The 16,283-nt window shown below is 41.0% G+C and overlaps 1 protein-coding gene across 3 annotated transcripts in view; it reads right to left on the reverse strand.

The window, feature by feature from the left end:
* Nucleotides 1–3,485: 3,485 nt before the first annotated feature.
* The window catches only part of PTCHD4 (patched domain containing 4), a 90,538-nt gene continuing 77,740 nt past the window's right edge, over nucleotides 3,486–16,283 (reverse strand). For all 3 annotated transcript variants that reach the window (XM_071547772.1, XM_071547771.1, XM_071547769.1), the window contains one exon: nucleotides 3,486–5,119. In XM_071547772.1, the coding sequence (XP_071403873.1) occupies nucleotides 3,486–5,119 (1,634 nt within the window). The remainder of the gene's footprint in view (nucleotides 5,120–16,283) is intronic.

The following is a 16,283-nucleotide window of genomic DNA, read 5'->3' on the forward strand; positions in this document are numbered from 1 at the left end:
TCCTTTCTTCACAGTTGCTTATGCAGCTCCAGTTGAGCTGAAAAGGTGCTGTGGAAAAACATACAATTTATTTTATAGGACTGAAAGAAAAACAGCAAAAGAAGGAAGAAAGAATTAAGAAATGTGGACTATCCACCCCCAAATTATTCCAGTATGAACTGCACTATAGAAGAAAATCACCTATTTTTGGCTTGAAGTGAAAGTGGGTTTTGTTCTGCAGAGACTGAGGTATCTGCAGAAGTAACAGCTGCACTGGCCTTTCTTGATGGATGTGGAAAATAGTTGGCAAAAAGTAAAAAAAAATTACAACCAAGGAAGATCTGGTTTGTTTTCTGCTCCACTCCTGCATTGGCATAGAAATAAAAGGCTTCTAATCCCAGTGTGTAATCTCTATATTTTGGTGTCTGTCATACCAGTGCTCCTGCACGTGCATAGGTTTGAGAGGAGATGGTCTGACATCTCATCAAACTCTAGTTCATTTATGTGAGCCCACCTTCAACATTCTCTTCTGATTTCTTGGCTCATTCTCTGTTAGGGGAATTCCAGGGGCAATTTTTAAACAATCTGTTCTGCATAAAAGCCTCATAAACATAAAATTTAAGCTGAATTACTCCTGGGATTTATCTCTAAAGTAGAAGCTTGGGAGGCAAGTTTCTATGGTTTTTATCTTTGCTCTTTCACTTGATATTTGGTAATTTTAAGTGGCCTTCATCTCACCAGCTCTGGATGAGTCTTCATTGCCCATGTCTGTGTTTGAACTAATTGAGCTGAACTTCCTTGATCACCAATAGACAGAAATCTGCATTATAAAAAGTGTTATTCATTTCTCATAATGCAGAACTGTAAAATGGATCAAAAGTGTCTGTTCCCTCTCTTATGGCCATAAAGCAAGTTGAAATATAAATATCTACACTGTCAACATCTGAAGTTAGATGAGATGAATTTGATGGCTTTGGAAAGTGCTGTTTTCCTCAATACAATACATCCATGGGATACATCTGGGCAGTCAGCACAAGAGAAGACCAAGAATTTCCCAGGTGACACCTCCAGAAGTGATAACCAAGGGTCACAGTGCTGCAACAATCTAGATTTTGGGTGGAGAGTGGAGGAAATGGAAAGCCTGACATTCATAATGGGCTGCTCTAAAAAGGATGGATATTGCACAATGTCTTCAAGGTACAAATCATGGACTGTAAATACTTCCCAACTAGAGACACACCTGATCCATAACCCTACAATAAAACATCCCCTGATCCTAAATCTTACTAAACTACTTAGATCTCAGTTTTGCAGCTGGTCCTTGAATAATTTGGGTCAACTCAATAACCTTGATCTAGCTACCCCTGAAGTTTAGATCTGGATTCCAATTTTGAAAGCTTTGCCTGTCTAGAAAGTTTATCTTTCTTTAATACCTGTTACATTCAAATGTTTCCTCAAACAGTCAAGAGCTTTGACCACTCCTAAAACACAGAGGTCATTTTTGGCAAATGATGATGGCAAAGTGTAGATAGGAGATGAAATTGCATTCATTTGTAACAGAAGCAGCTCATGAACGTTAGAACTGGCATTCAAATGGCTTTTCCTTGTGCTGCAGGTGAATTTTTCCTGGCTCTCCCTAGTCACAAAACAGTAGGAAGAGGTGAGACATATCACATAGCAAAGAATTAATGTCTTGCAGAGAGCTTTGCAGTAAAACATATGTACACACCCTCATCAGCAAACTCTGCAGGCTTGAGACTGAGTTGTCAGCCACAAATAGATATGTATACACATTTTGGAAGGCAAACAGCTTCCAGATAATCTTTTAAAGGTACCCACAAGTAATACAAAGAAGACATAAACACTCCATATATTGATATCTTTACATAGTGTCCCCATGGATACTATAGATTCAGGAAGACATTGCTCATGGAGGTGATGCTATACCGTATTCCAGAGAGTAGAAAGCAAGCCCTTTTAAAACACCAAAAGGAGAGAGCGACATGGCAAGGTCCAGTGCAGAACTGGGCCAAGAGCAAACTGAAATGGCTAGATCTGTTTTCATCCCTTCTCTTGGGCTACTAAGCTGAATAGTTTACAAAGCAGAGAAAGTCATTCATAGTCTTTTACAGTACAATTTCTAGTGTCACATAGTAACTGTGGATTTACTGCACTCTCCTGTGAAATTTCAACTGCCATAACAAAGCTTTATGTTGCAGATGATAGACACTCAAATCTTTAGGAATAATAATAGTAATAATAAAAAAGATATTTCACCCTCCCCTCCCCTTCCCACAGGGGACCAGTCTGTCTTTTTACAACTAGGGGTTGATCCAACCCCGTGCAAACCTTTACAAGGTCTTTTTTCTGTGTGTGTGTGGCAATTATTTGACTGACATTTTGCTTAAAGAAGGGGGAAATCTCACTTCCTGCAGCATATTGCAGGAACCAACAAACATACCCTTTCATCCGTTGGACCAAATATACAATGATAATACTGTGCAGGTGCTCCAAAGCTGACTCAGCTGTTAACCAATCACGTTATGCCTGTGATATGCAATCCATCATTACATTTAAAGCTCCTGCTTGATTAATACTCAGTATTCCATGTCAACACTGATAAATTAGAATTCAAAAGTGTTACACTGCAGGAACTGCAAACTCTGCTGCAGTGGTGATGGCCTGCATTAATTTTGTGAGATCTGCTAGTTCAGGGGGAAATTCACAGCTCATAAATGCCAAAATGTGTGCATGATACTAACTACCAGCAGGGACCTCGGGATAACAGTGACATGTCACATTTAAAGGAACTAAATGTTAAATTTCCAAATGGCTATGATTATTTCGTCTCTTATATGAGTAGTACCTCTACCCCTTAGCTTTGCCATCCATATTTGCAATAATGCTCTAATTATGGTGTTACAGATATATATGGTATACTGGAATTGGGAAGTACTTTGGCTTAGATTGTTTCAAACATTTACTTCCCAAGTGCATAGGTTTCATTTTAACCAACTCGCTCAAGAAAATAAGAAAAAGATTGCCATGGCATTTTTAACCTCTGTTCATCTTGTAACCTTTTCTCATTTGAAAAGTTGTTTCTTTTTCTCTTCCATGGACAATTTTATACGAAAAAACCCTGCCTTTCTCCCTACTGTTTACTTAATGGTTACTCATTTTTTCATCTTTGCTGCAGTCTTACATACGACAAATTAAGCAATTCTCATAAGAGCTACAGTTTGAGATTCAGAAACCCTTAACGGCAAACAGCCTCTTCCCTGGTGGAGAATGAGGATTTAAAGGAAACATTCGATATTATTTTACTTTCAATATTTTTGTTTAAAAAAGTTTGCACCTTGAGGTGTCATGAATACCCCTTCTTGATCTTCCTTTGCCTTGTCAGACCTGGCCAGCACAAGCAGCTGAGATCTTTGCTCTATTTTCCCTGCATCTCTGTGCAACGCTTTTTTAAAAAGAGAATATGCTATTATTTTTTTCTAAACCCTTCAGACTGCTGTAACATGATCAGGATTCTCCTGAATTTCTATGCATTCGATCTCTTCTCGTTCCTTCCTTTTGGCCCGTTTCTTTTTCTTGTGATGCTTTTTGGAAGGTGGGAAAAAGGTTAGAAAGACGGGCAAAATAACAAAACAGTGCAGAAGTGTGCAACTGCCAGCAAGCAGCAAGCATTTGAACAGTGTGAAGGTCAAGTTTGAAGGCACAAAGAGAAGGGGAACCAACCCAATAAGAAAAGAAGAAACGTTCTGCAAAATGGCTGTCCCATGCTCTTGGAGGGAGTTCTTTATACACTGAGTTCGGGTGTGCTCAGTAGCAAGTACAAATGTATAAAGCAGGGGTGCACAGTGATCTATGGCAAAATTCAAAGTGTAGATAAGGCACAGTATAGAAATGCAATCCATGTCTACATTCCATAAGGTCATCAAGCCAAGGACACCCAGCTCTATTGAGGTGACACTGAGAATTAACCAGAAATTTCCCAGAGGATGGATAACCAGGAAAAAGGTCAGTATTAACACCAACAGGATGCCAAAACCAGAAATCAACACAGGCATAGTTACTGATAAACCATAGTGGTCCATGAAAACAAAAGTAGGATTGAACACAATGAACTTGATGCTCTGTATAAGAGAGAGTGGCCTCAGTTTTTCCAGCAGTTCCACTGCTTCCCTCTGTGTGTTTTCACTAGTCCTGGCCACAAGGTACAAGCGAGAAGCAATTATGTTGTTCTCATCTCCAGCTTTGGAGAAAATGATGTCATTTTTGAAGTGCTGGAATTCTGGCTGTTTTAAAAAGGAGCTCTGGAGGATGCTGATAAAGTCACTTTTGTTGGTTGTACTGAAGTTACTCACCCGAAGGTATTGGTAATACTGTTCAATCCAGGACACTGTATTGAACCCCTGGCTTAGTGTTTTCAGGTCTTCTTGCACAGTACCATTCCAGTACTCCAGAGGTTCATAAATGTAGAAGCCTATCACTGGGCTGTAGTTGCTGAAATACTTTTGCTGTATAAGGGCATAGGAGACGCTTGGAGACTCACTGGCAAGAAGGTTGATAATGTTGGCTCCATCATTAATCTGTAAGCACCCCATAAAGGAGAAAGAGGCATAGATGAGATACAGTATTACCACAAATGGCTTGACGTAGATGTTGGTAATCCACTCGTTGTAGTGCTCTCGGAGGAAATGCTGGATAAAGTGGTGCTGGTACGGGTTGGTCTCATGATGAGAGGAGTGCCGATGGCCATCGTTCATCATGGTCTGGAACCACACAGGCTTTCGGTCCAGGTATTCTGCTGAAGGGATTTTACAGCAGAAGATGCTGTGGTAGCGGTTCTGCTCCAACTGGCCAGCAAAGACCAGGCAGGAGCCAAAGAAGGAGAAGATGTAGAAGTAGTTCAACAGGATGGAGACGCACATGTTCTGGCAAAAGACTTTTACAGCTTCAATGTTGGTGAAAGGGCTTGCACCCATGCCAAAGGCTATGAAATACAAGGAGCTTGTCATTGTGTAGGAGACCATGACATCTGAGTAGGCATCTGCTACTCGGTCCTTGAATGGCAGATTCTCTCTGGTTCGACGCCATCCTGAAAGAAGCTCAAACACTCCTTTGGTTCCATGACCTGAAAAGACAAAACAAAGTATGTACATGTGCATATATAAAGGAAGTCCAATCATCCTTCAGGTTTTTAATTCTCCAGTAGTAAAAAAAATTTGTCAGCTAAGTTTTGTTCTGTTTTTTTTTACCAGATAAACAAATAGAAAATTGTGAATTGTCTGTCTTAAGCTGAATACCAGAATTCATATGCAGGTCCTTAAGGTAACAGGCCTGATATTCTGACACACTCCATGCTCAGAAAAGAAAGAACGAAATACCCTTTGAAAGGCATTCCTTGATTTTAATGCATTTTGAATTAGTTCCCAAATGGATGGCAAATATAGGAGTACATGAAGTTGGTTCAAGACTTGGATTCATTCTTGAAATTCCTTGTGACATCCTGCTACATCTTTCAAGGTTTAAGAGATTCAATTTGAAACACTTAAAAATTACAAATGACAACATTTTCTTCCAAAGAGTATAAATTAAAGGTGTCATTTGAGAAATGAGTGGGTGTGACCAAGAAAGGGACATAGAATCATAGAATCATAGAATAGAATCATAGAATCGATTGGGTTGGAAAAGACCTCCAAGATCATCGAGTCCAACCCTTGGTCCAACTCTAGTCCATTTACCAGATCATGGCACTCAGTGCCACGGCCAATCTGTGTTTAAAAATCTCTAGGGATGGTGAATCCACCACCTCTCTGGGCAGCCCATTCCAATGCCTGATTACTCTCTCTGGAAAGAATTTTTTTCTCATCTCCAACTTAAATTTCCCCTGGCAGAGCTTAAGCCCATCGTGCCCCCTTGTCCTATTGCTGAGTGCCTGGGAGAAGAGACCAACCCCCACCTGGCCAGAACTTCCCTTCAGGCAGTTCTAGACAGTGCTGAGGTCACCTCTGAGCCTCCTCTTCTCCAGGCTAAACAACCCCAGCTCCCTCAGCCTCTCCCCACAGCACTTGTGCTCCAGTCCCTTCTCCAGCCTTGTTGCTCTTCTCTGGACTCGCTCCAGCCCCTCAATCTCTTTCCTGACCTGAGGGGCCCAGAACTGAACACAACACTCAAGGTGTGGCCTCACCAACGCAGAATCCAGGGGAAGGATCACTGCCCTGGGCCTGCTGGTCACGATATTTTTGATCCAGGACAGGATCCCATTGGCCTTCTTGGCCACCTGGGCACACTGTTGGCTCCTGTTGAGCTTCCTGCCAATTAGTACTCCAAGGTCCCTTTCTGCCTGGCTGCTCTCCAGCCACTCTGTGCCCAGCCTGGAGCGCTGCAGGGGGTTGTTGTGGCCAAAGGGCAGGACCTGCACTTGGCCTTGTTGAACTCCATCCCATTGGAATCAGCCCATCTCTCAAGTCTATCCAGATCCCTCTGCAGAGCCCTCCTGCCTTCCAGCAGGTCGACACTCCCTCCCAACTTGGTGTCATCAGCAAATTTGCTGATGATGGACTCAATCCCCTCATCTAAATCATCAATAAAGATGTTAAACATCTTGGTTCTTCCTGTTGGATAAAGGAAGAATTATACTGTAAGTACAAATAACCAGAAAAATTTGTTTCATGATTCTCTGCCTACTGAGTGAAATTGGAACTTCTCAGTGATAGGACACAAGTTTTCACACTACATGAAAGTTGACATGCTGGTGGTAATGAAGGAGAGTATAACTATGTGTCTTGGTTTGAGATAAGCAACTGCCAACCCCCCCAAGCACAGAGAGAAAAGCCTCCCTCCTAACACCAGGGAAAGGGAGGAAAAGAGAGGGGAAAGGAAAAAAAACCACTTCAAACTGCATTTATACTAAATCTACATATATTTTTCACAGAAAGAAAGAGACAATTAGAAGAGAGTACAAATATTCACTCACACAAGTCTGCAACAACAAGTTCCCCACCTCAACTTCTTAACGAACACACAAATTCTACTGTCCTAACTACACATTACTTAAGAAGAAGCTTATTCCCCAGGGAGACAAACCCAAGCAGAAAGGAGAGACCCAGAACAACACATTTTACTTTCCTGAGGTACCCTGTGAGCCAGTGGTGGGCCTGGTCCTCTCCATCCCCCCTGGGACAGCATCGTGCGTCCTCCCAAGAGGACGGCTAAGAAGCGACTGCCTTAACCACTCCCACACTGGTTCCTCCTTCCCTGGAGATGATGTCATAATGTGGTATGGAATACAAAGTCACTGGCTAGAAGAGGTCAGCTGTTAGCTCAGCCCAGCTCAAGTCAGCTGACAGCTTCGGCCTAGTCCAGACTTCAGAGCCCAAATCTAGGCCCACCTAGGTGAACCCATAACACTATGGCTAAGACATTGGTCCACATGAATTGTCTAGAAAATATATGAGGTTATTTTCTATGAATATAACTCCTGTCTCTTTCTCTCTCAGCTATCCAGAGCTACTCCTGGTGGCAAGGAATTCCCTTAGCTCAGGTGAAAGGACAGTCAGAAAAGGCAGATGTAGTCAGTGCTCCATGACAAGTTCTTACTTCATATTCCATCCTGAGAATTATTTTAGGAGTATGATTTTGTAATAAATTAATGCTTAATACAGACTTCATTTTACTTCTCACAATCACAGTAAACAGCAATTAAACTTTGTGATGGAATGGTAAAATTGAAGTTGATCTTACTGTAAAACTTTTAACTATTAAGAGTTATTCATGATGTATGCATATTCATATATGTTGAAAAAAATATATACACATATATATGTTCTTTTTTTTCCCATTAGAGAATTTCAATTTGGAGAAAAATATAAAAATTAACAATCAAAAAAAAGAGCCAAAATTATTTGGCTTTCAAATAAAAATTTTGGCAAAAATCAAAAAGCACAAATTTGGCTTTGGATGAGAAAGTGGGAAGTTCTCTGCACTTTGGATCAAGCCCTGACAAAGTTCTGGCCAATGTCAGGAAACACACTACTGAGCAGAAAAAGTAGAAGCAGATTGCAGGTGCTTCTGCCTCTGTTTGTGGGCCTTCACTCTCTGTAGTAGAAGAATTACATGAACCAAAGTATGCACCAAGGTAATTTTCCTATATCCAAACTAGAAATATGACAACAGGAGATTTGTAAATAATCAAGTGTGTACAATGAAAGGACTGTTGAGTTTGTCTTTAGATTTAAATTGTTTGGGATTCATATAGCTGCTTATATTGCCCAAAGCAGACTCCTGACAGCCATTCTAGGCAGGGAAAATTACAGCCTAAACTGTCAGGTTCTGTGAATGTTACCTGCTTTACTGCAAATCGGTGTCCCCAGTGAAAGATAAACCTACAGCACTATAGAAGTCTTACAGTTAGCAAAAAAGCCTGTGTGGAAATGCTGCTCCTTTATGAGTCAGCATCTTGGTTCAGAAGGGAACTTGAATTCCCTGATAAGTTTAGGGTGAGCTGTAAAAACTCTCAAGGCACAGCTGTCATTTGCACAGCTGTCATTGCACACTGTCATTTTCAGACCACCAAGCAGAAAGAATTTGCTCGTTCGGCTGAGTAAAGCTGCAGAATCCAGTGACTTGAATGCAATTTTATATTTTTCTAAAAGCAAGTGCCTAAGTACCCGGCAGTGTGTGGACCAGACTGGCTGGTCAACACTTATAGTGCTCAAGTTAATGGTATAGGAACCGTGGAATCATTTAAGTTGGAAGTGACCTTTGAGATCAATACACAGTCCAGCTGTTCAGCTATCACTGCCAAGTCCACCACTAAACCATATCTCTCACTGCCACATTTTCACAGCTTTTAAAACCCCCAGGGATGGTAATTCCCCCACTTCCCTGGGCAGCTTCTTTCAGTGCTTGAAAAGGAAATTTTCCCTAATATCCAATCTAAACCTCCCCTGACACAGCTTGAGGCCACTTCCTCTTGTCCTATCACTTGTTACCTAAGGGAAGAGATGGATCTCCACCTGGCTACACCCTCGTGTCAGGGAGCTGTAAAGAAGATCCCTCAGTCACTTCTCAACAGATTTGTCCTCCAGTCCCTTCACCAGCTCTGTTGCTCTTCTGTGGAGTCACTCCAGCATGAGGATGGGTGAAGAAATACCCTACCAGCTCTATCAACAATTAACAGTAATAGTGACTTTTCTCTGCTTATTCCAAAATCTCACTTACCTGCCCTTCTGCAACTTTATGTTCACCATTGCATCTTTGTTATGTTTTTTTGTTATTAATTTATAAATTTCCACTTACCACATTTTCAGGGAAGAGTTCCCAAATGCATTTAATATTAGGGTAGGTACAAAAATGATTAATAGAAAGGAGCTTTATTTTTCCAAACATATATATATAAAGGAATACCCAAGAGTATATACTAATCAGCATGCACAAACTTGTGAAAATATTGAAAATTAAAATACTGTAAATAAACTCTAGACTTTTTTGAAAATAGAACAAGTAATATGACAAAAGTGTTGATATTTGCAACTTCTTTGAGGATGAAAATTGACACTGATTTTCTTGGGTTTGTTGCTACACAAATGTAAAACTTCAACTTATCCCCCTTTTACGAATAACTTTAGTTCTATCACACAAATACAGGCATTGGAGAATACAGTGCAGTAATTCCCTTGCTGCCACAAGAAGATATTTTTGCCTGACTGGTTTTCCAGTCAGCCTCTGTTGTTCTCCCCACATAAGCAACTCTATTCCCCTTTCTCAACAAGGATGCAAATCCAGTTTTTTTCTGAACATTTTCTGATAATTCTGATGATTCAGACAACACAGTCACTCTGTAAAATTCTGTTCCTTCAGCTTCATTGTTATGTCACTGACAGCACTGACATTGGAGTTAAGTTCACTGAGCAGTTCTGGGAGATTCAGAGGATCTTTGGCTCTGGGTCAAAACTGCCAAGTTTCTCTGGTACTAACATGACATGAATGAAGTACAGCAATTTTTTATTTGTCAGACAGGCAATGGTCTAGGACTACTTAGAGAAAAGGAGAGGAGAAATTTTTATCCCATTACTTGCAATGTTAGGAGAGTAGGTAAGGGAGGTTGCAGAGAAGATGGAAATAAATAATGCTTTTTCTGCCTTAAGTTCAAACACAAAACATTAATTGTGAGCAGATATTTAAAATAAGTTTGAATACAATAGGGATAGAAACAAGAAAAGTGAAATAACAGATTAAAGACCCCTTGACTGAGTTAAACTTAAGTTGGAAGAGCCTGAAGAAATAAATCAATTAAAAGTGAAGGCAAGGAAATCTCAGAACTATTAGAAGTCATCTTAGAGAACAAATGTAGATTGGATGGTCCAAGAAGAATGAAGAGAAGCAGTGAAGTATGTATCTTCAAAAAGGAAAACTGTAGTGCTCTTTTGAAAAGGGGCATGATGTTTTCATTAGATGATAGGTTTTGGTTGAAAGGGATCTTTAAAGATCACCTGGTTTCAGACTCCTGTTGTGAGTGGGGTATTTTAAAAAAAAGTTGGAAAAATTAGGATGAACACCCTGGGGAATAAAACCAGCAAACAGTGCCCCGTTCTTTAAAAATGAAAAACATAAAGAAAAACTGAATGAGTTGAACTTTTTCTCCTTATCAATTGGAGTGCCAGTTGTAACTCAAAAAAATTCAACATGAAAAAAAATTATTATGAAGTGGACAGCAATCAATTCTTTCTTATTTCTACTTGGAGAAGGACAAGGTTTTATTTGTACAAAATCCCCAAACCATTTAGATTAGATATCAGAAAAAACAAATCTTTCTTTAAGGTTCATTAAACACTGGAACACACAATCTAAGAGGGTCATAAAGTCTTCCTCATTGCCTAATCTAAAGGTTAGATTAATAAATGTTAATGTAGGTGCCAGGTACATCCTGTCCTAATGCCATGAGGCAGATTCTATTCAGATTCCTGAGGTGTCCTATTTTTGCACCATCATACCTAAATTTGGCTTAAGATGCTTAGAATTGTTTAAGCATGAAAAACAGTCTTGTCCTAGTTGAGCAGGAGGGACCAGCTAACCCTGTGTGGGGGTGATCAAAGCTGTGTATTCTACCCCCTCTATTCATTCCCCAAGGACAATGGGCCATTAGCAGCAGCTGCCCAGGGAGTCATTGGCACCTTCACACCCAGCCTGAGGGGGCGGAGCTGCTAATGGGCCATCAACAGTTCAATACCCCCTGGCTCCCAGAGTTAATCACCCATTGTGTGAGTCCCTGCCCAGGGGGAGGGACTGGGTGCTCCCTGAGGGTACATAAGTGGTGGGTAAGAAGACTGATAACTTCTTGTTGGATCCAGAGGAGCAGCAGGACCGCGACAGGAGGAGATCACCGCTCTCGCCCAGACCACAGCCCTCGCCTGCACCAACAGGTTTTTCATTTCCTTTTGCTCTGGACTTGGGGGAGCCACAGGGGTCTCAGCACAAGGGCAAACAAACCCCCTTGGGTTTGTGCCCCAGGACACTGGGTTATACTGCTGGGGTTTTGTGAGTTGAAAGCAATTTCCCTTTTGTGTCAGTGTTTTTTATTGTAATATTGTTATTAAGTTTTAGCTCTGACTGGTAATCTCTCTCGTGGTGAGTTCATTTCCCCTGCTGGTTTGCCTTTAAACCAGCACAAGTCTGTCTTTGGTGTTTTCTTAGCCAAAGCATGCTCATTCAACAACAAGCTGTTGCTTGTGCCACACAAACAGTCAGCTCCCTGGCACAGGAATTTGCTCTGCAGTTCTCACCCCACATAACATCCACTGAGACCTCAGTCTGAAGCCACGATGCACTGCTGGAAGGAGAGGCTGGATACTGCCAGCTTTTGTGAACTTTCTAGGAAGGAAGATAAGAATGACTCTGCATTTTTTGGATCCAGACATAAAGGAGATTATTTGCTGCTGTAGGTGATAGCAGTCAGTGTGATGATAACCTTGCTGTCTATGTTATATTTCAAAGAAGTCTTAGAAGTGAGTGCTATGGCACAGCTTTACTCAACATTTCTGCACTAAGAAACCCAAATATTATAGTCAGTTTTCATTAACAGCCACACATGTAAACTTTCCATGTATACAGAGGATGCATTTAAATTTTCATTTAAATCATAGTTGTGAGCAGAAGGTATATTTTTACATTAAAATTCTTTACTGTGAGTCTACTGGAAATTATTTTATCTACAATAAATGCTTTTTTTTTTTTTCTTATTGGAATAGGCAAACAGGACACATGAAGATTTTTTTTCTTCTTTATAGCAGAAAGGCCAATTCATGTCCTGGAAAAACTCATCTTGTTTTAACTAATCCATGCCCTGTGATAGCAGTGGCCATGGTCAATAGTGGCATGTTGAAGCACAGAATTCTAGAATCATAGAAGTGTAGGGGCCTTAAGGCCATTTAGTTCCAACTCCCTGCCATGGACAGGGAGACCTTCCACTAAACCAGCTGCCTGGCTCTTCTCTGGACTTGCCCCAAGGGGACAATGTTGATCTTATGACCCCAGAGCTGGGAACAGCACTCCAGGTGGGGTCTCACGAGACTGGAGTAGATGAGGAGAATCCTCTCCCTCATCCTTCTGCCCAGACTTCTTGTGATGCGACCCAGGATAGCGTTGGCTTTCTGGGCTCCAAGCACACACTGCTGGCACATGCCCCAGCCTTTCATCCACCAGCAGCCCCAAGTCCTTCTCAGCAGGGCTGCTCTTGATCCCTTCTCTGTCCAGCTTCACTGATTCATAGGTCATAATTGACATGTCCTATCCTCTCTCTCATTAAACATTATGACATTATAGCTTATTTAGGTGAAACTTAACACCTTGCAGCTTCTGGTCTTATAATTTACAAAACTATGAACTTACCCAGGTCTATTGATTTGAAAATACACCCCATTTTAAATATTTAAGCTCACATCACTTCCTTGCAGAGGAGGAAGTTTGCATCCCAACACAGAGTAATATAGGATGCATTTGTTCTTCTGCTAAATCACTAATATTAGTATCACTAATATTAGTATCCCTACTTACATTTAAAAACTGAAGCACAGAGATCAAGCAAATTAATCACAGTCACCAAGGACAGTCTATATCTCAGAGAGGAAAGAAGCAATGGAAAAAAATTATTAAACTATCTCTTTAAAAAAGAGTCTGTAAATCCTTGGGGTCTTTGATGCAGAAGGCAAAGAGAATTTGAAGCCTGGTAACACTTTAAGTAGCAGTAGGATATACAAGGAAATATGTTCCTTAATCTAGATCTGTCCCATAACAGTAAATCTCAGCACAATGCATCCAGAGAGAAGTGGAACTTAACCAAAACTCTGAGTAAAAAAATTCCCAACTTGATTATGGGTAAGGAAAAGATAAAGAATATTTTTAAAAACTAATCTAAAATTTAGGTAGGAAAATAATTATTATATTTTTACATCTCTCTAGGTACTTGTAAAATGATCGTAATTGAATTGTTCACATAGTTGGATTGTTGATCATTCCTTCTTTATTTGCCTTTCCCTTCACTATTGTGCTGCTTTAGTAGTAACAAGGGTAACTAGGAGGTCTGATGAGGCAGCTGAGGGACTAAATCACTCTCACAGTAGTTAGTGGTTTACTCTTGATCCAGAACCTCCATACAAGATACGAAGTCAGATCTCATCCCACCAGTCAAATGCCTGTGAAGTTCAGACTATAGGGATGGAGGGCCAAACTGTAGAATCAATGCACTGCTGGCTAGCATTGTCCAAAGGGTGGAGTTTCCTCGAGCCATAGGAATTATCAGGGATATTACAGTCTTTACATCTGAACGTCTCAGAGCTTACAGCAACAAATATATAAAGTACAGCCAAGACCTGCTGTTGAATTTCCTGCAGAACTTCTGTTTTCACTAAATAATTCTTTATCTCTTTTGATACATGACATTTTGTGACAGTTAAAAGCATCTAGACAGAGAAATTAAATCCTTTCTATGTCCATTCTCCTGATGCCACAACGTGCATGATTTCTTCTCTAACCAGATTTTTGCAGACACGCTGACAGAGGGGTTTACATCCTGCAGTGCCTTTCCATCCTGAAAAGTACTCAGGGTAGAACTGTTATTTTAAGTAACAGATCCCTATCATAATAAATTGGCTGATTTCCAGAGCTGGGGTTTATAGCAAGAATGTTTAACCACATGCAATGAGACCTCAGCCAGTTGAACTATGCCTTCTTAGTGACAAGGACCTCAGGGAAACCTCCAGTGCCACACAAGAGATTTCATCATAGCTGGATTTTAGCCCTTCTGACAAATACACTTAAAACTATCACAAATATAATAAATGAAGTCAGTTATGCTTAATAGATATTTTGCTTTCCTTAAAAACATTTCTGCCAGAATATGGTCACTTTGCAGGCCTGAGCACATTAGTGCCTTCCAGCTGCCACGTTTTGGTGTATCCCCATTACAATGGGAATCCCATTTAAAAAGTAACTGTACCATAGGACACTTCTGCTAAACATACAGACTATGACTGATATTCATGTGTACTCCATGTAATTGCATTTATTTCTGCTCTCATGGGCAGTTCTGAAAGCCTTTTAAATAATTCTAGGAGTTTCTGATGAGACCAAAACATAAAAGAGTTATTTTCGTCGTGGGTACTTCAGTGGAGCCTGGCAGATAGCAACTTCATGAATGTTTGAGGCTGAAGAGCACTGAGGAGAGAGGCAAACATTTGATTCTGTGCTGGTTTGAAGGTGAACCAGCAAGGGAAAATGAACTCACCCCGAGAGAGATTATAAGTCAGAGCTAAAATTTAATAATAATATTATTATAACAACACTGGCACACAAGGGAAATTGCTTTCAACTCACAATACCCCAGCAGTATAACCCAGTGTCCTGGGGCACAAACCCAAGGGGGTTTGTTTGCCCTTGTGCTGAGACCCCTGTGGCTCCCCCAAGTCCAGAGCAAAAGGAAAAGAAAAAACCTGTTGGTGCAGGCGAGGGCTGTGGTCTGGGTGAGAGTGGTGATCTCCTGCTGTCGAGGTCCTGCTGCTGCTCTGGATCCGACGAGAAGTACCCGAGGTCTTCTTACCCACCACTTATGTACCCTCAGGGAGCACCCAGTCCCTCCCCCTGGGCGGGGACTCACACAATGGGTGATTGACTCTGGGAGCCAGGGGGTGTTGAGCTGTTGATGGCCCATTAGCAGCTCCGCCCCCCTCAGGCTGGGTGTGAAGTGATAATGGCTCCCTGGGCAGCTGCTGCTAATGGCCCATTGTCCTTGGGGAATGAATAGAGGGGGTAGAATACACAGTTTTGATCACCCCCACACAGGGTTAGCTGGTCCCTCCTGCTGAACTAGGACAATTCTCTCTGGTATTGGCCATATAATGGTATTTCAGAAATCTCAGTATCAGCCTAACACTTCTCCCACAAAAATTCTGCCAACTTCTCAACCACAGCCATAGGTGCAGAACTTTGTAGAATAAGAAAACAGTGTAGTGGTGTAGCAGTCATAGGTGGATTCCTCCCTTTCCTTCCAACATCCTAAGAAACATCAATCTGTAAATTAGATTAACACCAGTCTGTTGGAAACACAGATTAAAATGGTTCACGTGCTCTTTTGGTCTCCTTTCTGGTATGTTGCCTCTTCAGTTAATTAGTTCCACAGCCCTTGCCATTTCCCATCCCTCTCAAAATAAATGTTGTCCTAGACAAAACACAGAAGCCCAAACACAAGGCAGCAACTATGGGAGCTGGGCTAAATCACATGGTGATCATTTACTTACACATCACATCCCTTCAGCACATCCTCAATCTTTCATCAGCTTCTGTTTCTCATTTTGCAGACTCTGAAGGCAAACATTGTTATCCCTGTTTACACAGGGACAAGCATGATGGGACCTTGATCTTGATTTAAATTAAGAATAATTAATGCTAACAAGAATTTGGCATCTCTGATTTTGAATCTTATCCAATTTTGGATCTTTCATATTGAAAAGACCTTTCCAGAGCTTCACCATAAGCATCTCTGGGTAGAAGCCCAGGGCTGAGCACTGGAAATGAGCCAAAGAACTGCTAGTCCAGACACAAACATGTTTCTAACTGAACTGTATTGACACCACTTTGTATTCAAGGTTCATTTCCTATAGTTCATTTTAAGGTCAAATTTCACAATTTTTCATGCCTAGAAGTTCCTCTTCTTCTTGTTAAAAGGAACAGAAATATTAAATAGCACATCCCCCAACACCCCCATGCATTGAAATAGAGCTGAACATGGGGAACATTTCAAT

Source organism: Pithys albifrons, chromosome 2, assembly GCF_047495875.1.
Source record: "Pithys albifrons albifrons isolate INPA30051 chromosome 2, PitAlb_v1, whole genome shotgun sequence".
Taxonomy (NCBI): domain Eukaryota; kingdom Metazoa; phylum Chordata; class Aves; order Passeriformes; family Thamnophilidae; genus Pithys; species Pithys albifrons.